This window comes from Furipterus horrens, unplaced genomic scaffold (assembly GCF_987537825.1).
Source record: "Furipterus horrens unplaced genomic scaffold, mFurHor1.1.pri manual_scaffold_8, whole genome shotgun sequence".
In the NCBI taxonomy this organism is placed as follows: Eukaryota; Metazoa; Chordata; class Mammalia; order Chiroptera; family Furipteridae; genus Furipterus; species Furipterus horrens.
Window position 1 is genome coordinate 86,137,062 of NW_028327178.1, and position 23,402 is coordinate 86,160,463.

The 23,402-nt window shown below is 44.4% G+C and overlaps 1 protein-coding gene across 2 annotated transcripts; it reads right to left on the bottom strand.

The window, feature by feature from the left end:
• Positions 1-234: 234 nt before the first annotated feature.
• PRNP (prion protein (Kanno blood group)) lies at positions 235-13,369 on the bottom strand. 2 transcript variants are annotated; one of them, XM_090286080.1, is made up of 3 exons: positions 13,266-13,369; positions 10,749-10,845; positions 235-2,660 (listed from the first exon to the last, which is right to left on the bottom strand). In XM_090286080.1, exon 3 carries the CDS (start codon positions 2,648-2,650, stop codon positions 1,838-1,840), a length of 813 nt encoding a protein of 270 aa, XP_090142206.1. In that variant the 5' UTR covers positions 2,651-2,660; positions 10,749-10,845; positions 13,266-13,369; the 3' UTR covers positions 235-1,837. The 2 variants fall into 2 exon arrangements, with proteins under 2 accessions (XP_090142206.1, XP_090142205.1); XM_090286079.1 differs by having other exon boundaries at positions 13,262-13,369.
• Between the last annotated feature and the right edge of the window lie 10,033 nt (positions 13,370-23,402).

The following is a 23,402-nucleotide window of genomic DNA, read 5'->3' on the forward strand; positions in this document are numbered from 1 at the left end:
TGAGGGTGCTAAGGGTTAGTTACTGAACATTGATATCTTTGCCCAATACAAAGTTTAAGATAATGATTCTGTTTGTTCCTTGTTAATTTTTAGAGAGGGAGGGAGGGAGGGAAGAAAGGCTCAGATCTGCCAGTACAGTCATGGGGGAAGGGGCCAGCCCCGAGCACCCTGGTGGCCTCCAGTCTGGGGGCTCCGGCAGGAGGTGGCTACAACAGGCAGACTCCAAGGAAGATGCTCATCTCAGCTCCTGTTTAATTGTAGTCAGATATTAAACATTTATAAACTTTTTATACAACAAGTACATGCAAAGTTACAAATATAGAAAATATAAAATACATGCATATTTCAAAGACCACTTTGGATCCTTATACAAAACTATTTGGTGCACATTGTAAGCCTAAGGACCACACAAAAGGGTTTCCCACACAGTAAGTATTTAGTACCTTACAAAAACAGGTAGTGCATCAGATACTGCAGATGTTAACTGCTCTAATCAAAATTTCTGTAGGTCATGTGCAGTGCGTGTATATGTATATAACTTTTTCTTACATAGAATACCAACACAGTGCAAGCCAATAACATTGCAGAATAGTAACATAGATCTGTTAGGTGACAATATTAAACAATCCAAGGAGTAATTTTACCTTATTTAAATAACAGGAACACAATTTCTTTTCTACGCTGAATGGATCATGTTTCTGTCATCTCCAGGCTAACATTTTTTTTTTTTTTAATTGATTCCCTATTCTTCTATTCAAAAGCCAATTTACAGGGACAAGGGACTCAACCTAATTCTGGTTTTTGACAATGATGAGACAGCAATGAAGAAATGCAAGCATTTCTCTGAACACTAATCATTTTCTTCATTTCATACTCTTCTGCTAATGCTGTTTTTACACGGCAGTTTCTTCCATATTAAAATCTCCTGGCTTCGCCCAGTGTCAAAATCATTCCTATTTCCAGGTAAATGAACAAAGGAGATTTGTTCTTAGTGTCTGGAGGTAACTTAATTTTAACTGCTTTAATTATCTATAGTTTACATTACTAAACAAAGGAGTGCCCCATGTAGGTACCCTCCAAGGGCACCACTCCCAAATATCAGATACCTTTAGCCCCAGAAGCCTTTCCTATTATGTTAGTTATGTTCATTCCCTATGAAAATGTCCTCTGCCCAGAGGTCTAATGTTGCATGAATATTTACTCTTGATGCAATAGCTGCTGTGTAGCCTGTACTGCAAATGCAAAACATTGTCACAGTTCTCTGCAGACACAGGGCACACATTCTCCAGCAGGCTGAGCCTGGGCCCAAGAGCTAAGAGTTTCTAGTTTTGTTTTTGAATGAATATCCTTCCAAATTTGGAAGAAATGCTGTTTCAACAGGCAAATGCAGTTAGGTTTTCCTAAAGCTACTGAGAAAAAAATGTGTCTAAATTGCTACAAAATCACTGCTAAGATGGGGCATTAGTGTACTGAGCTCAAGCGGGGCAAGGAGCCAGGGGTAAGTAGGCAAAGGTATTTGAAGACTGTTTTGAGATTAGTTAGCCTTGATCTGTTGTACTAGACAAAATTAAGCCTAGGTCATGGAATGATTATTTGCTGTTACGCCCTTACCAGCCCAGCACTTGCACTGGCCCATGAAGGACTCAATCAAATGGGCTTGACTACACAGCCTGCCAGGCCTGCTTTGCATTCCCCAGTGCCGTCAGGGTTAAGAGGAATAGCCTACAGGTGACAAAGGGAGAAGTGAGAATGAGATACTGCCACTAAGGAGCTGCAGGTAGGTACCCCCTCCCCCAACCTGGGAAAAGATGAGGATGGTGGAAACAGAAAGCTGCCTTCATCCCACGATTAGGAAAATGAGGAAAGAGATGAGGAGAATCACAGGAGGGGAGGAAAAGAGGGTCACGCTCGCCGCTCGTTGGTAAGCAGCCTGGTACTCTTTCTGGTACTGGATGGTGCACATCTCCTCCACCACACGCTCCATTATCTTGACGTCAGTTTCGGTGAAGTTCTCCCCCTTGGTGGTGGTGGTGACTGTGTGCTGCTTGACCGTAATGTTGACGCAGTCGTGTACGAAGTTGTTCTGGTTGCTGTATTGATCCACAGGCTTGTAGTATACTTGGTTGGGGAAACGGTCCATGTTTGCACGATAGTAACGGTCCTCATAGTCATTGCCAAAATGTATGAGGGGCCTGCTCATAGCACTCCCCAGCATATAGCCACCCAGGCCCCCCACCACTGCCCCTGCCGCGGCAGCTCCTGCCACATGCTTCATGTTGGTTTTCGGCTTATTAGGCTTGCCACCATAGGGCTGTCCCCAACCTCCGCCACCATGGGACTGACCCCAGCCTCCGCCACCATGGGACTGACCCCAGCCTCCGCCACCATGGGGCTGACCCCAGCCGCCACCATGAGGCTGACCCCAGCCGCCACCATGGGGCTGACCCCAGCCGCCGCCATGGGGCTGACCCCAGCCACCACCACCCTGGGGTGGGTAGCGGTTGCCTCCAGGACTTCCCTGCCCTGGGTATCGGCTCCCCCCACTGCTGCTTCCTCCTCCAGGCTTTGGTCGCTTCTTGCAGAAGCCCACATCACTCCATGTGGCCACAAAGAGAACCAGGATCCAGCCGCCTACATAGCTTTTCACCATGATGACTTATCTGCAAAATGAAGAAGATGTCAGAGTACTATGTGCGGAAACCACTTAATTTTTCCTGCATAAGGGATGAATGCAGAGCGGTGGCATCAACACCTTGGTCAGAAATGCTCTACACTCTTCATTTCTCCTGTGCAGCACTTAGGACAGAACTAACTGTTAAGTAAGGGTTAACAAAATGCTGCTTCTTCTTTAAGGACAAAATGACCTTAAGGTAATTTCTGGCTGTTTCCCGGAAACTTGATAAAGGTGGAATGCCAGCAACATTGCTTATGGTAAAAATAACCTGACACGTATATAAATTGCAACTGGACTGGGAAAACCTATAAACATCTGGTGGGTTTGCCATCAGTTTGGACTTTAGGGCAATGATCCTTGCGTCCAGCACATCCTTGTGGGGACCCTGGAAGCTGTGCCCATTAGGCTGTTGGAAGGGACACTGGCTCATGAGGCTGGGGCTTCTATGCCAAGGGGAACCTGTTATTCACTAATATGAATCTCATGCCCTTAAACCTGAGCAGTCACTGTGGGGCCTGGGGGTAGAGACAAGTCCCGGGCTGCTGGGAAGACCACTCAATGACCATGGTGTGGCCCCTATGGAAGTCCTGTGAATCTAACTTCTAGTTAGGAAGACCCCCAGGTGGATGCTGCTGTAATGAAATAACTTTGCAAATAGTTGGTTTCTGTCTTCTCTCCTCTGTGAGAATGGAAGAAGGAAAGAAGTCTCCTGTTTGCTGCTATTTCCTTAGGGTCTAAGATAGATATTTGTTAAGTGAAGGAATTAATACCCCCTGAACATATAAGTGCCATGAAGAATTTCCTCAAAGAAATACAATTTTTTTGAAACAAGAAACATGCTGGATTTTGCAAGTCCACTTGTAAATTAATCTTTCTCTTTACAGATGAACAGACAGATGGAGCTGCTTGAAGGGGGGTAAGAATGGCTGTTCACAAGATTTGCAGTCACTCATTGACTGAATGAGTTTTAGTTCAGCATGTAATGGTTCATGAGTGACTTATTTTCTTCTAATTTTTGGTACAAAAGAAGCATGTCTTATATAAAAGGGCGGAAGAAAAAACAAACAACCCAAATATCCTGGATGATAATTTATGCCTCTTTGCAGAATGTATATTCATTTATCCAATTAAAACTCTCACTTCAGACTAAAGATTTCATTTATCTTGGGTGCTCAGGTCCAAGGGCAGAGCTCAAAAGGACATAGTAGAATGATTATTAAACAGTTTCTACCCCACATCAAACCATATGCTCTGAAATATCATTACATGCCATAAAACCAAAAATAGCAGATGCTGTAATGCTGATGTTAGTATTTTCCCCAGCACTTTTTTATCGTCAAATAAAAGTGGCCTCAAGTACTAGAAAATTACTTTTCATAACCTTCAGGCTAAAAACTAAATTAGATAATATTCTGAAGAAGGAGGATAAAACAAATAAATGAATTAACATCCTGTTTATGTTTTTACTATCATTGAAATGTCTTAGTGGTCGTAAGTAAATAAACTTAGGTTTGCAAGTTACGAGCCAAGTGAAACTGCTCAAATCATGCCAATTTAGGGGTTTTGGGAGGCTCTTTTGGGCAGGGGTGAGAGGGGCAGGGTGCGGGGACATGCCAACTGGCCTCGTTCTTGCACCCACGTCTCCCAGCTGTCCGGTCCTCCGCAGGCCCCTTTTCTGATCTGCTCTGCATTCGCTCGTGGCGCCCAGCTCCCGGTCTCCTTACTGCTCACCCTTCAGCTCAAACGCCTCAGGGGACTAAACGAGAGGGTGATCATCCTCAGTCAGCAACTCCCACGGGCTTTTGTGTCCACAACTATTTCACTCACCGGGATGAGCCAAACCCAGCCAACACCCTAGAGCTATTCTTGAATTTTCCCTTCCTCACAGCACACATTGATTCTATCAGCAAATCTTTTCGGTCTATCTTGAAAACAAACCCTAAATCCCGAAACCTGTCTCATTTTCCAGCACTACCGTCCTAGTGGAAGTCTTCTCCCTCTCCTCTGACTCCAGCCAGCTGGAGTCTTTCAGCAGCCTCGGCCCAGCTTCCCCGCTTCTGCCCAGGCCCCACTGCGTGTTCTCCACCTGGCGGCCTGAGAGAGCCTCTTTGTATTCAGGTCACACTGTGCCACTCCTTCAAGCTCAGGATACAACCCATAGTCCTGACCATGCCAGGCAGGCCCCACACGAACTTCCTACCGCTTTTCATACCTGGCAGCACTTTCCTACCTCAGGACCCTTGTACCTGCTGCTCCCAGAGCCTGGAAGGCTCTCCCTGCAGTTCCTCATATGGCTCTGGTCTGCTCTGACATCGCTTCAACAGGGTGTCCACACCGCTCTACATAAATCAGCACCCCGCTGCACCCCTCAGCCAGCAAGTAGGGTGCTACTCGACATCTATTATTTACTGTTTGCTTATTGTTCATCTTCTCCAGGACAGGAGTCTTGTTTTGTGCACAGCAGTATTGATAGTGCCTGGATGCAGTGCTCAACTCACAGACATGCAAAGTGCGTGCTGAATGAATAAATGAGCCTCAAAACATCGATGACAAAGCATAAGAATAACCAAGCTAGTAAATAGAGAACTACAGTGAACCATATTTATGAATTTACAAAACATTCTTTTCTGCAATGGCCAACTATCTACCAGAAACACTGAGTCCAGCATTGATCGTGCCTTGTTCAAGGCTGTAAGAGTTACAGCTCAATGAGCTCAACTAGACAAGGGGCAGGTGACGACACCATATAGTAAAAGAGGCGCGGAGAGAGACTTGGTCCTCTGAGAGCAAGACGCAGAAGGTGGGTGGGGCCACGGAGTGTTCAGAGTGGGGACAGGTGGGGACAGAGAAGGCTGGCAGGTCTGGGAACCACAGGGAGTTCTACGGAAGTGAAGCTTCAATGTGTGGGGGAGAGGCAGGCTGAGGTCAAGTAATAAGGAGCCTCATAAACAAGGTGAGCAGCATCCTGACTTACCCGGGAGATTTTACACCTGTTGTTCCTGTGCTTATATTAATAGTACCCCTTTTATTCTCCGAAGAGTCCAAGTTTAGATGTTAGGTTATATGGTCAGCCTAATTCCAAAGCATGTCAAGTAGTCTGGACTTGATCCTGAAGGCAATGGGAAACCACTGAAAATCTTGGGAGTTTTCTTTCAGAAAGAACATTATGGAGAACAGATTGGGGATTGTATGGGTGTGTGACTGGGAATACAGAAACTTTTAGGAAGGTACTACAGGGTCAAGGTAGAAGAAGATGATGGCCTTGACCAGATGATGAAGAGAAATAGATGGTTTGATTTAGAAGGTAGCTTCTGGAGGGCTTGGTGTTTGGTGTGGAAGGTAAGAGACTAGAAGAATTGAAGTTTCTGCATTGGGCAGCTGTGTGGACAGAATGCAGAAGGTGGAGTAGGTCTGGAGGGAGATTAATGAGGGGTTTGGCTTTGGCAATTCTGTTATCAAGCTATGTGTGGGGCAAGAGATACCAGTAGGCAGCTCGGTGAGTCTAGAGTCGAAGAATGACCATGGGCTGGAGATGCAGGCAATAGGGAACCAGAGCCATGGCTGTATTGCTGATTAGTCCTTTAAAACTGACTACTGAATAAAGTTGGGAAGAATAGAATATTCTGTATTTTATTATATTCATACTATTGATACATTCATAGAATAGATTAAGACTAGATCATTTCAAAATCAGTTGAGAACAAAAGCAACATTCAATTATGAAAAGCAATAAAAATAAAAGCAATTAAAAGTAGAGAGTTATTTCTAAGGACATGAGGGACTTAAAACTTACACGAGACCTTGGGGAATCTCTTTCTGTTTGTGATAAAATAAGAAAGATCTTACAGTATTTAACCAAACCTCTTACTCTACAAATGAGACCAAGATTCAAAATGGTCAAGGGACATATCCTTGAGTGCAACTTACTATATACAACTTTGTTTTATGAATTAAAAATCTGTATGAGATAGGCTGCCTTTCTATTAAAATATAAATTACAAATACCAACTTTAGAATTAACCCATTCAACAAATATTAATGGAATAAGCACTATGTGCCAGTTTTTAAGGAAATAGAAAAATTGAACTGACCAATGACCATGGAAAAAAATGGAGCTCTTTTCCTCCTTAGCTGCTTGAAGATCAGCTACCATCATGAATGACACAGGAACTATCCAGACCAGGAAGTTCATAACCAACAGACTGCTTCAGGGGAAACAAATAGTCATTGACATCCTTTACCCTGGGATGGCAACAGCACCCAAGGCAGAAATTTGGGGAAAACTAGAAAAATGTGTAAGACCACACCAGATGTCATCTTTGTGTTTGGATTCAGAACCATTTTGGTGGTGGCAAGACAACTGGCTTTGGCATGATTTATGGTTCCTTGGATCACGCAGAGAAAACTGAGCTCACACATAGACTTCCGAGACATGGTCTATATGAGAAGGAGACCTCAAGGAAACAGCGGGGAACGCCAGAACAGAACGAAGAAAGTCAGGGGGACTGCAAAGGCCAACGTTGGTGCTGGCAAAAGGTGAGCTGGAGACGGACAACAGACGTAAAGATTCTTCAGTGACTTTATCTGCGGTGATCGTGCAGGTTTTTCATGAGAGGATTCATAAGCTAAGAACTTTTATGTGTCAAAAAGGTGGAGAAAAAATCTCAGAAATTATGTATGATTACTTATTCATTCAATTAATTTTTTTCTAAGACTCTAGCATTGTGTTAGGGGCCAAGGACAAAATGGTGCATAAGATATTTAGCTTGTGGGTCCAAGGATCAAAAAGGAGATGTACCTGGAGCTGATGAGACAGAGGATAGGTGACCCAATGGGACTGGAGTGGGTGAGGGCCAGCTCACAGGGCCTCAAGCGCAATAGAGAAAGTTTCCATTTTTACAAAGAATGCAGTGGGGAATGATTAAAGGGCTTTAGGAGAGTAACATATTAGGGTTACTTTTAAAAAAGATCACCCTGATTGTTGTGTAAGGAAGAAAATTGGGTAAGAAAGGAAATGGTGAGACCAGTTAGGACACAATTGAGGGAAGACGGCAGTGTGGCCTGGGATGGTGCCAAAGCTGCTGAAGAGCTACGAATAAATGAGACGCATTTTGCAGAAAGAACCAAGTAAGACTTGCTGATAAGAGTGGATGGAAGAGTGAGTTAACCAGGTGTGTGGCTTTTGTGACGATGCTGATGGTGGCAATGCCATCTACTGAAGTAGGGGAAACTGGTGGGGGGTCATGCCTGGGAGAGAAAACCAAGAGTTTTAGTCTGGACACATTAATGTTGCTATATCGATGAGACACTCAAGTGGGAGTATCAATTTAGGCAATTGGTAAAAGAATGTGGAACTTAGTATAGATAAGCATTTGGGCATCTTCACCTGAGAAGTCGTGTTAATAGCCAAGGGGATAAAGGTCAAGATTCAAACCCCAGTATTCTGAGTGCAGGGCTCTCACTCTTAGTCGCCCAGCCTCCAGTAATATGGGTGCCAATATCCAAAAGGAAATACCACCGAACTGAGTTGAACATTTTAATGTAAGAAGAATACACTGTAACCAATAAGGCTTATTTAAGGAATACAAGGATGGCTCAAAATCAGGAAGTTTATTAATAAGTTGGGGGGGGGGGATTCTCTGCAGATGTTGAAAAGTTTTCATTTAGAACAACATTCATTCCTGACTTTTTAAGTTGAAACTGTTGAAAGTTTCTACAGAACTAGAAGGTACTCTCTTTTCATCATCAAGAATCACTACTACGAACGTATAGCCCACACCCTATCTTAATTAAAAAAGAACAGGCATTCTCATTAATGTAGTGAACAAGATAAGAATGCAAGCAATCACTGTTATTATAGATTATTATGGAAGTTCTAACCAGGTATGATTTTCTACCTGGAAAGTCAACCAAAAACATCTCAAAATACATAAGTGAGCTAATTAGGGCGGCAGTTTTTGAAATCAATATATAACAAAACAGTCCACAATTAATTTAAATCAGAAGATTTAGCATGGGGAAAAAGATCATTCTACTCATAATGGTAATAAAATATTAAAAATATCTAGGAGTTAATCTAAAAATAATAGTACTTATATGAGGAATGTGATAAAATTTTAATGAGAGACATAAAGGAAGACTGGAATAAAGAGAAAGACATATAATATCTTTGGTTGGGAAAACCAACTCTGAAAGATACCTATTCATTTCAAAATAATCCATAAAGTCAACATAATTTTAGTCAGGATTCAAAGGGGATTTCAAAGAACATGAGGAAATGATACTCAAAATTAAGAAGACTGAAAAAAACTACTGAACAGGAAGAAAATCTAGGGCATGCTTGGCCCGCCAGGTGTTAGAACACATGGTAAAGCTACAATAAATAAGATCATGTGGCATTGGGAAATGAGCAGAATGGGAGAGCAACAGAACTACAGAAGGTACAAAAAAGGTCCATAGATTAAACTAATCATCCTATTCCCATGCATACATGGGAACTGAGTCAGAGCTGGTAGAAACTTGTCCAACGGTTGTATGCCAGGGGCCAAATTTCTGATACTGAGAACACGTTACAACTTGAAACTTCTTTAGTTAAACTGGGAAATGGCACCAAAAAGCCCCTAACACTCCCCACCTCCCTGAGGAAATTTCCTGAGCTAAATAGAACTCATTTGTCATACAGTGGATCCCCTTATCTGTGAGGGGTACACTCCAAGACCCCTAGTAGATGCCTGAAACTGGGGATAGTACAAACCCTATATATACTACTTTTTCTATACATACATACCTATGGTAAAGTTTAATTTATAAATTAGGCACAGTAGGAGATTAATAACAACTAACAATAAAATAAAATAATTATAACAATATTGTAATAAAAGTTATATGAATGTGGTCTGTCTCTTCTCTCAAAATATCTTTTGTACTGCATTCACCCTTATGATGTGCGATGATACAATGCCTACGTGATAAGATGAAATGAGGTGCTCAGAATGGTGTTCAGTTGAAACCTTCTAAACTGTTTATTTCTAGAATTTTCCATTTAATATTTTCAGACTGAGGTTGACCACGGGTAACTGAAACTGCAGAACGCAAGCTGCAGTGGATAGGAAGGAACTACTACATTTTACTTATTTGTTTTTTTAGTTCACTGCCCTTTACAGAATCTGATACAAGCTATACAAATTTTTGCAAAACATTTTGGGATGATGTGTTTTCACAGCTACTCTGAGGCCCAGCTCTGGACTGAACAGGGCAAATGGTCCCCAACCTGATCAATCCTCAGAATTACTTAAAGAGCTTTTAAAAAGTGACATTGCTGGAGCCTCTCCCAGACAGCAGCCTGGGAGTATCTAGCGGTGGGATTTGGGAACCTATAATAAAACTTCCCAAGGAATTGCACTCCTAGCCAGGCTACAGAGCTAGGTCCTCAGATGCCCAACACTTAACAACATTATGCTTTTCATAAAAGGGCACAGATACCTACCTCCCTTGATGTGATCATAGAGTACTATGACAGTAATAAGTAGAATACAAGGAGAAAAAAAGATGAAGAAATTGAGAAAAAAATTACCCCACTATTTGCTCAAGGATGACTTTATAATGTTGTAGCCATCACCTCATTAGACACAAGCATGTTCTGAATGTTTAATATGTGGTAGTTCACAGCTGATACAGTTGCCTTGAAAAGGAAATAAGATATGAAAAGGGAGAATGGAATAGGTAAGTTAAAACTACAGCTTAGAAAACCTTTCCCTTCCTTAAAACCTTTTGTCAGCTGGTCGACAGCCACCTCCAGTGTTAATCTGGTGCAGAAATGCATATGTTATTATTTTATTGTATTTTTTATATGGTTGTTTTGTTATATAATTCAGTATGATCCTAGAGAAAACTGGCCTTTTCTCTGCAAAATCAAGCGGATTTTACAAGAAAGGACGACGCAAAAGGTATGAGGTACACACATAGGCCTCCAGGCCAGGTGCTTCTGATCACAGCCTTTCCAAACCCTTATTTTCTGAGACAACTGGAGACTTTCAACCATCACAAGACCAAAGAGATTCCAGAGGGTACATACATCTGCTGTGGCTCAGCTAGGCTGGATTTGTGCCTCCAGGAAGACAACGCTTTGGCTTGGCTGAAATTGCTCAGTTTTCCAAAATATTCAGGAGTCCCTAAAAACAAAAATAAAAACCAGAATTGGTAAATAAATCTAAGACATGATTCCTTAAGAGAAAAGCTTAATATATAAGTTTCTAAGCCACTCATAAATCTATTCCAGAACAAAATGGAAAAGATTTGAAAAAAGGAATGAGGTCAGCTAAGAAAGCAAACATGACATTGAGCTTGGTCTCTTTTACACATAGAAAACTGAGTCTATTTCACTACAAAAAGAAAATTAAAATCACCTGTAATTTCTATTAAAACTTGTTTTTGCTTTTCCTTTCAGATTTTTCACATATGCATTCATTATAAGTGGATACAGTTGAGTAACCTGCAGTGAACATGTCAGTTTTTTCCCATGTATCGCAGGCTCTAAATCATGACTTCCGATGATTACATAAGGTCCTTTCAGTTAATATGCCATGATTTCTTAGCTACTGTTCTGCTGTTACACACTCAGTTTGTTTCCCAGTTGGTTCTAATTTTAGGTCATTCTGCCCCAAATATGTGCCTGCATAGGGCTCTTTTTTTCCTTTCTTGTTTGGTTCTTCCATTGCAAGTAAATTCCCAGGAATGGAATTTCTGGGTCATGGCTTTTAACTTAATTCATGGCCTAATTCCTTTACAGAAAGTTTGTACTGATTCACAACATCCCCAGTGGGGCGTGACTAGGAAACAAATACAGGTATATATACCAATGGTCAGTTCTACATAGATGGTTAAAGTTAATCTTTAACGAATTCTGGAAGTAGGTGTCATTTCCTCTTATTTCCTGAACGGACAAAAGGAGGATGAGGAAATTAGGTAACTGGTCCAAAGTCATGAAGTTAGTTGCAGAGATAGCTTTCTAATCCCAAAGCCCTGCCACCTGCCCAGATAACTGGAATACGCAAATTTCAGGGCTTGCTGTTACTCTTACTGTTGTTGTTTACAGATGGAAAATGATAATCCAGATTTGCTTTAATTTGCATTTTATTCTGTAAATGACCCATCATTTCACCATTTATCTATTATAATCTTGACATTTTCCTTTCACAAGTACAAAAAACTTTTGTTAGGTACAAATAATACACAGATCACATCAAAGCTCTGCTTTCTTTCCCTTTTCAGTTTAGTTCTTTTTCATTGTAAGAGCTTCACTGTAAGGTGTTTGTGTAGGTAAAAGTGTTCCTTTTCACTGATTTTTTTTTTCCCTTCAAATCTCAGCGAGTTGTTAATTTTTCCAGAAGTCGGACATTTTTATTCAATTTTCTGTTCCTATTTTTTCTGGTAATCTGATTTGTAAAAATCTTTAATCCTATGCTGCCTGGGGTTTTTCTCAAGGAAAGAGAAACCTCAAATACCAGGAGGATAATCATGATCGGGACGGTGCTATTGTATTCTGTTGTGTATGAATCTGGAAATGAGAAACAGAAAGCAGTGAAGAAGGATGGTTCTCCGTGGGGCGCCGCCTGGCCCGGATCCCCTCCCTCAGAGGCCCCAGACAGTCGAGTTCTCTCTCCTTCCAGAAAAGAGGAAGTGAAAAGCGCAGGCTGCGGGTCTGCCACACCTGGGACGCGCAGGAGACCTTCTGTCCCCGAGGGCCTGTACGTCCAGGGCCGGCGAAAGGAGGGGAAGGGCGCCCCCCCACCCTCGCCCCACGCGCTGAGGCCCGAGGCCGGTGCAGCTCATCGGGCGGTTGCCAGAGCCCAAGGGACCGCTCTGGCCTAGAGAATGGAGGGCGGGGCCGCCTCTCCCGAGGAGCTCCAAGGCTGCTGGGGGGGGGGGGGGCGCCCTCCCCCACCCTGCGCATCCCCTGAGCAACTGGAAGGGCGGGGTCTGGCCAACGCGCGTCCCAGTCCCAGCCCCGGCCTCTTTGCCTGCTGGCTCTGAGGGGCGGCCGGCGGGCGCTGAGCCAGGAGCCCGGCGGCCCCCAGCGCCTCTCCCTGGTTCTCCACGCGCAGCGCCCCAGCGGAGTCCGCTGCGGTCCTCCTCGGGTTCCCCGGCCACGTTAGCTCAGGGTGATCGCCTCCTCTTCCCCCCGACCCGCAGTCCCTCTAACCCCAAGACTCGCCCTTACGGCTCCCGCCGCGGATACGCAGGTGGGGGGGGGGCGAGGGGGGAGGGAGGAAAGCAGTCAGACTCCTCGGTCCCACCTACATCTCTCCCAAGGGGGCTCGGTCAGCACCCCCAGCCTCACTCCGAATAAAAGGAGCTTTCCCAACCAGAAAGGCACAACCCAGCTGCGTCATCGAAAACCAAAGAGCACACCGGCAGGCCCGAGGCGCCAAGAGTCCGCAGCGAAGCCCCCTGCCCCTTCCCACCGTCAAGGTCGGCCTCCGCGCGCCGGGTTCTCATTCTCGGACTCGCGGAGCGCCCGCGCACCCCGTTGCCAGGACAGCAGCCCCCGACCCCGCTGGGAATTCAAAGGGCGACCAGGCTGTTTACCTGCCTCAATTGGAGAAGAAGATCGCAGCGCCGCGGCTGTCAGCGACTGGCGCGGAGGGCGGCGACGCGCAGGGACAAGGAGGCGGTGCCAGGGGCCGGGAGAGGAGGCGGTGGCGCTCTAGGGCGGAGGTCGCGTGCGGACCAATCACCACCGGCCTCGCGCACACCCTGGCTCACTAGGAGCCGCAACTTGGTTTGCTGGAAAGGTGCTTCTCTGCCAAGGAGGGACGGGGTATCTGAGTCACCGGGAAAAAAACGAGTTGAGATTCGTTTAAACATTTATGTCAGCTGATACCTCTCCCGTTGTCATCACTCCCTGACGTTGCTCATTGACTGCAAAAATCATCTTTAAAGGGAAATTCCACCCGAAGACCTAACCCCCTGTTACATAAAGGAATACTCGAGAAAACAGAACGCTAAGGAATGAGAAAGCAGTTTCTGGAACTTTGATCACCAATAATTTCTGAAGAGGAAAAATTTTTTTTACCCTGGATGTAGATGAATATTTATAAATTCCCACGTAAGTCATTAAAATTAAAGGCCTAGGAAGGACTCTAGCCATCTCTTGTTCTTCATTTACTCAGTTTCTGCTCCTTATTATATGCAAAAGAGATGATTTAGATTATGGTGTTCACGAGTGAGAAAAAAATGCACTCCATTGAACAAGTCCACTCTGTACATTACCGAATGGTGTATTCTTGCTCATCGTTCCTGCTTAGGAATTAAGGGTTTGTCTCATGTAATGGATGGCCAGGGATGAAGCGACAGGACAGGTGGTAGGGTTAGAGGAATCATATAAATTGTTAACCAAATTGAGGTGCTTTTGAGAATGAAAGGGGCACCAAAATTAAGCTGATCAAAGGGCAGAAACCAGCACTGTCCTAGGAAAAATGGGACATCTAGTCCTCTCCTTATGGGCAAAAAATTCCAACAATCTTGTAAGAAAAGAGGTTTAAGAATATCAAGGCGCCCACTGGAAATGGCATTTGGATTCAATACTTGTATCCAGAGCTATCAAGTAGGAGGGGACAAGAGGTGAGGGTGTGGAGAAGCCAGCAGAATTGTACAGAGTGAGGTGAAACAGCTGCGGGTGATGGCTGTTTATATGAGTGTGGGTGGAGCCCTGAACGATCTGGAAGGAGATGATTCAGTAACAGAGAACTGGACAGTGGCCACTTAGAAATAGCATTGGGCAGCAATGCCAGCCTGTTTTCTATCCGTCAGTCTTACATGATGATTATGTTGACAGTACTTTTAGAGTTTTACTTTCTTTCCTCAGAGATGGCTTATTGGGAGGTGAAATGGGAAGTGCAGCATCTCTGAGTGTTGAGCTGGAGTGGGTGAGTAGATCAGACTGGAAAGGGGCTGGCTTCCCCCTGGTAAGAGGGGCTCTGTAAAGCTTGGTTAGAAGACACTGAACTCAGCTTTTTATCAAGAGCTCTATGTCTACTGGCTGAATGCTCTGCTTCCTCCACCTCCACATCCCCACCAGGAAAAGGCTCAAATGGCAGAGGATTTCAAAAAGGCAAGGCTGAAGGAACCAAACAGGATAGTCTATATGTTCTATTCTGGGTGTTACTGCTATGTAGCAACTACCCCCAAACAACCAACATTTTATTATGCCTGTGGATCGTGTAGGCCAGGGAGTCGGACAGGCACAGCGGGGGTTTGGCTCTGCCCCATGATGTCTGAAGACTCAGAATCTGAGGATGACTTGATAGCCAAGGGTTGGAATCACTTGAAAGCTGTTTCACCTGGATGGCTGACAGCTGAACTTGAGGATCAGCTGTGCTGATCAAAATGCCTCCACATGGCTTCTCCATGTGACCTGGCTTCTTCCCTGCATGACTATCTCAGCTTTGATGGATTTCTTACATGGCTTACTAAGACTTTCAGCTGACAAAATGAATGCTTTATTGCCACTTCCCTCCTATTCTGAGAAATCATATAACCTCACTTTCATTCTATGCTATTGACCAAAGTAGTCATATGACCATCCAGATATAAGGGTAAAGGATATCTCTCAGTGGGAGGAGTACCAGAGAATTTGTGGCCATATTTTTAAAAAGATTTTACTCATTTATTTTTAGAGTGAGGGGGAGGGAGGGAAAAGGAGAGGGAGAGCGACATTGATGTGTGAGAGGAACATTAATCTCTTGCCTGTCATATGTGGCCTGACCTGGGACTGGCCCACATCCCAGGCATGTGCTCTGACCAGGAATCAACCCTGTAACCTTTCTCTATGGAACGATGCCCAATCAACTGAGCCACACTGGTCAGGGCATATTTGTGGCCATTAAAAAACAAAACAAACAAAAAAAAAAAACTGTTGTAATAGGGTTAGTGGTGTGACCTGTAGATTCTTGGGGGCTTTCATTGACCTTATAGGCAGCCCACAAGGGGAAGCTTTTGCAAATGGCCCTACATCATTCCTTATCCCAACCCTATTTACAATTGCCTCTTTTCACCACAATCACCGTATCCCAGTATAAACAAGGAAGATCATTTTCTGGACTATTGGAGTAGGGTTGAGGGTTTGTCCTCTGGGGCCTACCTGCTGAGCTTCACAACACAATCAAGTCATTCATATCTTTTTCAAAGATTTTATTGATTTGTTTTTAGAGAGAGAAACACCGATGTGCAAGAGAAACATCAATTGGTTGCCTCTAGCATGGCTTCAACCAGGGACCTTGCCTGCAATCCAGGTATGTGCCCTGACCAGGAATCGAACTAGTGACCTTTTAGTTTTCCAGACAATGCCCAACCCATTGAGCCACAGTAGTCAGGGCATCAAGTCATTCTTTGGAAGACTCCCTGCACATCTCCTGTGTCCAGGCTCAGAGTTATTTGTCAATATTACCTAGATCCTCCTCAGCCAATATGGAGAAGCTAAATAAGTCAAACTCTAAATTTATCTATTCACAAAAGGAGAATTATTTCATTCAACAAGTAATTTATTGAGCACCTAGTGTGAATTAGATAATTTAGTGTCTTACCTCAGACAGCAGAGAGAATATAGACAACCACAAAGAAAGTGACCAGGTCATGAGGTCCTAAAGCCTATGACAAGGGGTTTAGACTTTAATTAAATGTAATAGGAAGCTCTTGAAGTTTTGAGCAGGGGAGTGACATGACCTGATTTGCCTTCTTAACAGACTCCACTCTGGTTGTTGTATGGAGCAAAAGTGGAAGCAGGACCTGATAGGTGGCTTTTGCAATGGTCCAGGGGAGAGGAAATGATCTGATCTGGGGTGGTGGTAGGGGGAGTGGATTCCAAAATGGTCAAAAGTGGTGAAAGACCAAGTTATAGAGGGAACAAATTTTAGAAAAGGTCCTTCCATTTTGGACATGTTGATTTTGAGATGTCAGTGTAACCCCTGATGGGTGAGCCTGGGAGTTCTGGAACTCAATGTAGAGGATTTGGGAGGAAGGGAGGGTTGGTGCTGAAGATGGGCATTTAGAAGTGTCAGTATATAATCTATAGATGGTTTTCGAAGTCATGGGCTTGGATGATAATATCAAAGAAGAAAGTGTAGTCAGAAGGAAATATTGGAATCAGGACTGAATCGCAAGGAACACTAACCATTTTAAATCAGAAGTTCCTAAACTTCAGTGTGCGTCACATGAAGGACTGGGTAAACACGGATTGCTGGCCCCCACCCCAGAGAGTCTGACTCAGTAGGTCAGGGGTGGGGTCTGAGAATCTCCATTTGTAACAGCTTCCTAGATGCTGCTGAACCACACTTTGAATTGGAGGAAGAGCAGCTGGCAAGAGAGACTGAGAAGTGACAGCCAGTGCGGTAGGAGGGAAACCAAGAGGGTTCCAGAAGCTGAGAGAAGAGTGTTTCAAGAAGGCAGAAGTCAACTGTTGAGAGACCAAACAGAGACAGGAAAGCGCTCACTGGATTTGTTGACATGGAGGTCATCATGGGGGACTTGATAAGAGTAATTTCAATAGAGTTGCTGCAGATGGAGATGAAGTCCAGGTGCTTGGTGGCCTCAAAGAGTGAATTGAATGGACTGTACAAACAGGGTTAGGTGAAGCATGCAATGTTTATGAAGAAAAGTACACTTCCCAAGATGCAGAAGTGGACCACTCTTAGGTAACAGAAAATGGCCTCTTCCCCCGAAAAGATGCAGGGATCCTAAGGGGCGGGCATTTTCTGAATCCCTGTCATTCCTAGGCTTTTTTACTGTGCGTGCGTGCGTGAGGGGTGAATTCCTTTGTCTCCTTTTGCAGTCACTTTACTGTGCATGTGTGAGTGGTTATATAACCTCTAAGCTTCTGTGCATGTACTTTCCCATAATCCCCCTTGATTGCCCTCTTTAGGTCAAACAGCAATGCTAATTTATTATAATGGCATGATAACTAAATGAGGGTAAAACAGAGGTTAATTACAAGTACAGCGAAGGTGTAGGCATGGTCTCTAGCTAGGTGCTATGAGGCATTTCTTGGTAACCAGGATGCTGGCTGATGACAACACCACAGTGAGGCATTCAGGATTCCCTCAGCTTCTGATCTAGTTCCTGCCTCAACTTCCACCTGAGAGACATGGTTCTCAAAAAAAATTTTTTAGGGGGTTGCTGAGGGAGGATGGTCAAAATCTTCTGAAGCTGCTTCCTGCTAGAAAGGGACAATAGACCATGCCCGCTGAGAACCACAAAACTCTCACCATATTTTATCCAGCAGTTGGAGAGGAATTCCTGAGACCCTCACAGATGCAGTATGTTGGCTAGCTTTGGCTTCACCCTCAGGGATTGGTTGGCAGCATCATTATTTTGATGTGGAGCTATTCAAGCCTGGAAAATACAAACTTAACTAACAGGTTAAAGGTGTAAGGGCCAAAGATAAGTGATATTAGGATAATTAGTAGAGGAGCCACAAAATGAAGCAGACATGAGCCATGACTTTAAATCCCAAAAGGAAGTCAAAGTTTTGATTTTAGATGCAGACTCAAGGATATCTTGAATGTTTTGTTGAGCTTTTCCTGACTTATTAATATAAAAGCAACACTGTTCTTCAAGATATAGACATGTGCCTCCTTCTGAAGCAGTGAGTAGATCTAACACTTCTATTATGGAGGGTGACCCCTGCTAGGGATTCTGTTTGTTCTTGGAGGAGTGCTAAGGTCTCCCCTGGTTTAGTTAGTGCTTTGGTGGTCTCTTGGGACAAGTAGTGATGGATGTCCAGAGAGGTTCCTCATGCAGCTGCCCCTGTGGCTGAAAGATTGCCTGTAAGAGATACGTGTATTGGGTCAAGTGTCCTGATCCCGTAGTGGGAATGGGAAAAATGGTGTTCTCCCAGGCTATGGTGATATCAGGAGGAATGTACCCCAGGGTACAAGTTCCCTTCCATCGAGAAGGGAGGGTCCAGTATGCTTTAGACCCACAAATTCAGTATACTCCTGATTGGGTGGTAGCTCTGCATCTCAGATGATCTCAGCAAGCTTAACAGACTGGGTTCAACAGAGACAAATTTGCCAGTTATTTTTTGCTTGGCTCTTGGATATTTGGTTGCCCACAACCAGGCCCCTTGGGCGGCAAGAGAAACTGCTACCAAAGGGTTGACAGTGGGATTGCAAAAATGGGTATTGCTTATAAATTCAGTAAAGACTGAGCCCTAGTAGGACCCAAAGTGTACAGCAAGGCGGGAATTTCAGAAAAGAGTAGTACAAGTTTAATGTTCTTGTGTGAGATAATAGTTGACTGTTGTGGTGCATCTACCCGGACAATAAGTAGTTTCTGGTGAGTTTCCGGGTAAGGGCGGGTTAAGGGTGTAGTGGTGAGTGGTCCCAGTTGTCAGATGTATATGAAATTTGTTTCCTCTCCTGGATTGGGAATTTCACCAGTGACATATGGGATTGCAGTCAGAGAGATTCCACTGGTGGTATTCTTGAAGTGGAGGTCCTGGGCCTAGAAAACTCCAATTGGCATTGATCCTCGGAAATGCTTCCTACCTCCTGGGGCATTGCTAACAAAGCAAAAGGGGTATTTGACTTAGAGGTGATTGATTATGTGAGAAAATAGGGCTTCTTGAAGGGAGTGCTGGCTTCTGGTGGAGAAGGATTGAGGTTGTAGCCTTTAGATGTTCTGGGTTGCAGTGATAACTCATGGATTGTAATACTGGGTTTTCTGACCTAGGGAAGTAGAAATATTTCCCCATTGGTCTGGAGGTGGGGGGTGAACGTATCCCCAGCTGCAAGTGGTGAGACAAATCCAACAAGAAGTGTTTAGCTTTAAGAGCTGAGCTGTGTGATTTGCAAGGTTGTAGGCAGACTCAGGTTAATATTGGACAAGAGTGGAGGAGAGAGAGTTATTGACCTGAAAAGGGGTTAGTCGGCAGCCGTCCGTCTCGAGAGACGATGGTGTAGCTTCTTAAGAGTCTATCTGCACCGCCGAGAATGGCTGTGCAGTCCAACTCGGGAGTGACACGGTATCTGTCTCCTCCCGTGTTGAATCAACATCTTGTGATGACGCTGGAGTGTCCTCTCCAGTGAAGCTGAAGCTACAGAGCCTGGGCAGGGTGATATGGAGGGTCTGCTGTTGCCCATGCATCAGACCCCCCCTCTCTTCGCAGCTGAAGGGCCCAAGGGAAGGACGGAGTCAATACAGCTTGGCTTCAGGTGCGCCGCAGGAGTTGCCGGTGTTGACTACAACGTCAAACCGCCTTAGGGACTCCGGCTCCGGATTTTCTGTCGGGGTTTACTCCCTTAGCCTTTCCCCTGAAGAGGTATGCCTCAAGGCAGCGGAGGTTTTTTGGAGTCAGTTTTCCTTCTCTGATGTGCCCTGACTGGAAGATCGAACCAGCGACACTTAGCTCGCAGGCCGACGCTCAATCCACTGAGCCAAACCAGCCAGGGAGCGAAAAGGGGTAAGTAAGTAAAGAATTTTCATATTGACTTATCTTTGTTGTTCCTCCTTTCTGAACAGGGCTGTTCGAGTCCCCCCAAGGGTTCACAAGTGTAGGTGGAGTCCAAATTCCTCTGCTGATCCAAGGGAGGGTCCAGGTTGACTGGTGCTGACTTCACTCTGGACATATGGACCCACCTATCAACCCCTAATAGCTTCCCAGCCATGGGGATGCTTAGGACAACTTGGTAGGGCCCCTTCCACTTAATGTTAAATTGATTGGTAGGGGATCCTTATATCCAAGTTTTGAGAAGAACTCAATCTCCTCAAGATATGGTGGCCTGGAATTCTCCTTTGGGAGCTGGCAAAACTTTATTTACATATTCTTGCCATGCCTTTTGTACTTGTCCTAAGTTTATTATGTGCCTAACTGCTTGATGGGTCTCAGTATAAAATATTAAATCTAGAGTTAAGAATGGCCTGCCACACAGTGTTTCAAATGGGCTGACCCTAGCATTAGCCTTAGGGGAGCCCCTGATTCTTGTGAGGACTGTAGGCAGTAACTTAACCCAGTTCTCAGAAGTCTCCTGACAGAGCTTTGCTAATGCTCTTTTTAAAGTCTGATTCGCCCACTCTCCCTTCCCAGAGGACTGAGGTCTCCAAGCAGATTGGAGGTAATATTTATGCCCAGAGCCTCAGAGACTGATTGAGTGATCTTAGGAAGGCTTGTTATCAATTTGCAGGGAGCATGGAAGACCACATCAGGGTATTATTTCTTTTAGGAGATCCTTTGCTACTTCTATGGCCTTCTTCGTCCTTGTCAGAAAGCCCTTGATCCACCCAGTGAAGGTGTCCATCATGATTAGTAGATATTTGTATCCTCTACAGGGAGACATTTTTGTCAAGTCATTTGCCATTCTTCTCCCGGACTAGTCTCCCTTTGCTGAATAGGCTCTAGCAGTGGGGGAAGGGATGGCTTGTGCCTAGGGTTGTTGTTGGTGTAAAGAGTACAGGCCTAGCAAGTATTCTTTTAGTGGTTGTCAGACCTTTGCTTGCAAATAATCTATTAATTAATGTTGTTATATCATCCTCCCCCTTATGTGAAAGGAGTCATGCAGAGCCTTTAAAATTTTCCATTGAGAGGCCTGGGGAAGGAGAAATTTCTGGCCATTGTAAATCCAGGATGCTGGCTGGTGGCAGCATGCTAGCAAGGCCTTTGGGATTTCCTCCTTTCTTAATCTATCTCCTGCCTCAAATTAATGGGGACAGATGTGAATTGAAGAGGGAATGAAAGATGAGGGAGTAGAGACAGCTGAGCTTTACCTTTAGGAGTGCAGAGTATTGGGCAGTAGTTGGAGGAGAGTGTAGATGAAAGGGAGGTTATTTTGAACTCTCTAACAATGCGGGGCCTTTTCAGGGTGGGCCCCTTCAATGGGACAGTCATGTTCTCAAAGACCTCATTTCTTCCCTCTCTACACTCTGCCCTCCCAGGCTGGAGTCCAATGGCTGTGACAATGTGAAGTACCATACCGGAAATCACTACAGACAGAGGAAGAAGACAGCCACCTTGTTTTTGTGGTCTCCTCTTAGGAGTGAAGAACATTTTCTCTAAAGGTGTGTGCTCCTGAATTTAAAGAGAATATGCTGCTGCCACAGTACAGGGTGGCTCATGTCTGTCCACTCTAGTGCTTCCTTGGTGGTTAGACTCTAAGCTCTGGGATTAATGTTATATGAAAGGGCCCTGACCACATTTCTGGGTTGCAGTCCTGCAGGCCACTTCTTTTTTCTTTAACTGCCATGTCGAGGCTCCACTCTAGCTATTTCCTCAGCCCTGAATTTCTTCACCTGACCTCTCTTCCTTAGAGTTCTAGCTCAGATGGGTCCCCGTCTGTGAAATCTTCCCATATTGTCCCACCAAAACTCAACTATCTTCGTCCTGCTCTAGCAGTAACTGGCTTATACCATCCAGCCCCATTTTGGTCAGCCCCGTTATTTACCTGTCAGTCTTTAACTAGGTTGTAAATCCTGGGAGGAGAGCCTCAGGGCTTTGCAGATGGTAGGTGTCCAGGAAAATCAGTTGAGTGATAACCTGAATGTGGTTACCTCCTCCAACTGTTCGTTTTACTCTTGTTCCTAATTTCCGCTGGGCTCCAGTTGAATTTTTCCTTTTCTCTGTGTGTCTAGTTATGTGTGAGTTATCCCAGCTCCCCCTGAAACCACAGCCAAATGTTTTGTGTCATCTAGAACCTTTGCCACACTGGGGTCCTTCACTTGCTTTATTCTGCACCACAGGTTATATAGCACAAACTGTTCGATTTTGCCAGCTTTCCTTTGTCTCTTGCCCAGGCTTGGCTTCTGACTTGTTCCATTGTCCTGGAAACTGGAACTCTTCTGTATTGCAGCTGGAAGTTCCTACAGCATTAGTAAGCTTTCTTGTCATCAACTAAAATGATTCTAACACCTAATTTCAACACGGGTGTGTGTGGTTTCCGCCACCATTAAGCAATGCTCCAACACTAGCTGGGTGGCCTATAATTCAACTCAATTCTGACATCAGATCCCTCAGGCTAAGGGTTCAGTCTCACAAGACTTTGCTTCCCCCTTTGCTCCCACTTCAGATGCCAGTTGTGAGCTCAGATTGTCACCTGTGCTTCTGACAAAAACTGCTATAGATCAGAGGTTTCATTAACCCCTTTCCTGGGTTTCATTAATGTGCTGGAGTGACTCACATAACTCACAGAAACATGTTACTTACTGGAGCAGTGGCGCATTATAAAAGGCTATAACTCAGGAACAGCGAGATAAAAGAGACGCATAGGAACAGGTATAGGGAAAGGGTATGGAGCTTCCAGGCATGTTGCTCTCCCCAGATCTCCATGTGTTCATGAACCCAGAAGCTCTCTGAACCAACCTCTAGTTTTCTCTCTGGAAATCAGAGGGTGGAACTGAAAGCTCTAGTCTTCTATTCATAGTTGGTTCCCTTGGCAATTAGCTCCCACCCTTAGGTGCTTTCTAAAAGTCACCTCATTAATACAAACCCAGTAGTGTTGGAAAGAGGCTTGTTATGAATAATGAAACACCCGTTTCACCTTTATGTCTCTGACATGATTTCAAATTTGAGGACAAGAGACCGAATATTATAATGAAAGATGCCCCCATTCCCTTGTTGCACAGGAAATCCCAAGAGTTTTGGGAGCTGTGAACCAGGAATGTATGAGAAATATATTTTGTTTATCTGAATGACCAAATACATACTTCCTATAAATCATAACGTCACATTGGTGAACAGTCA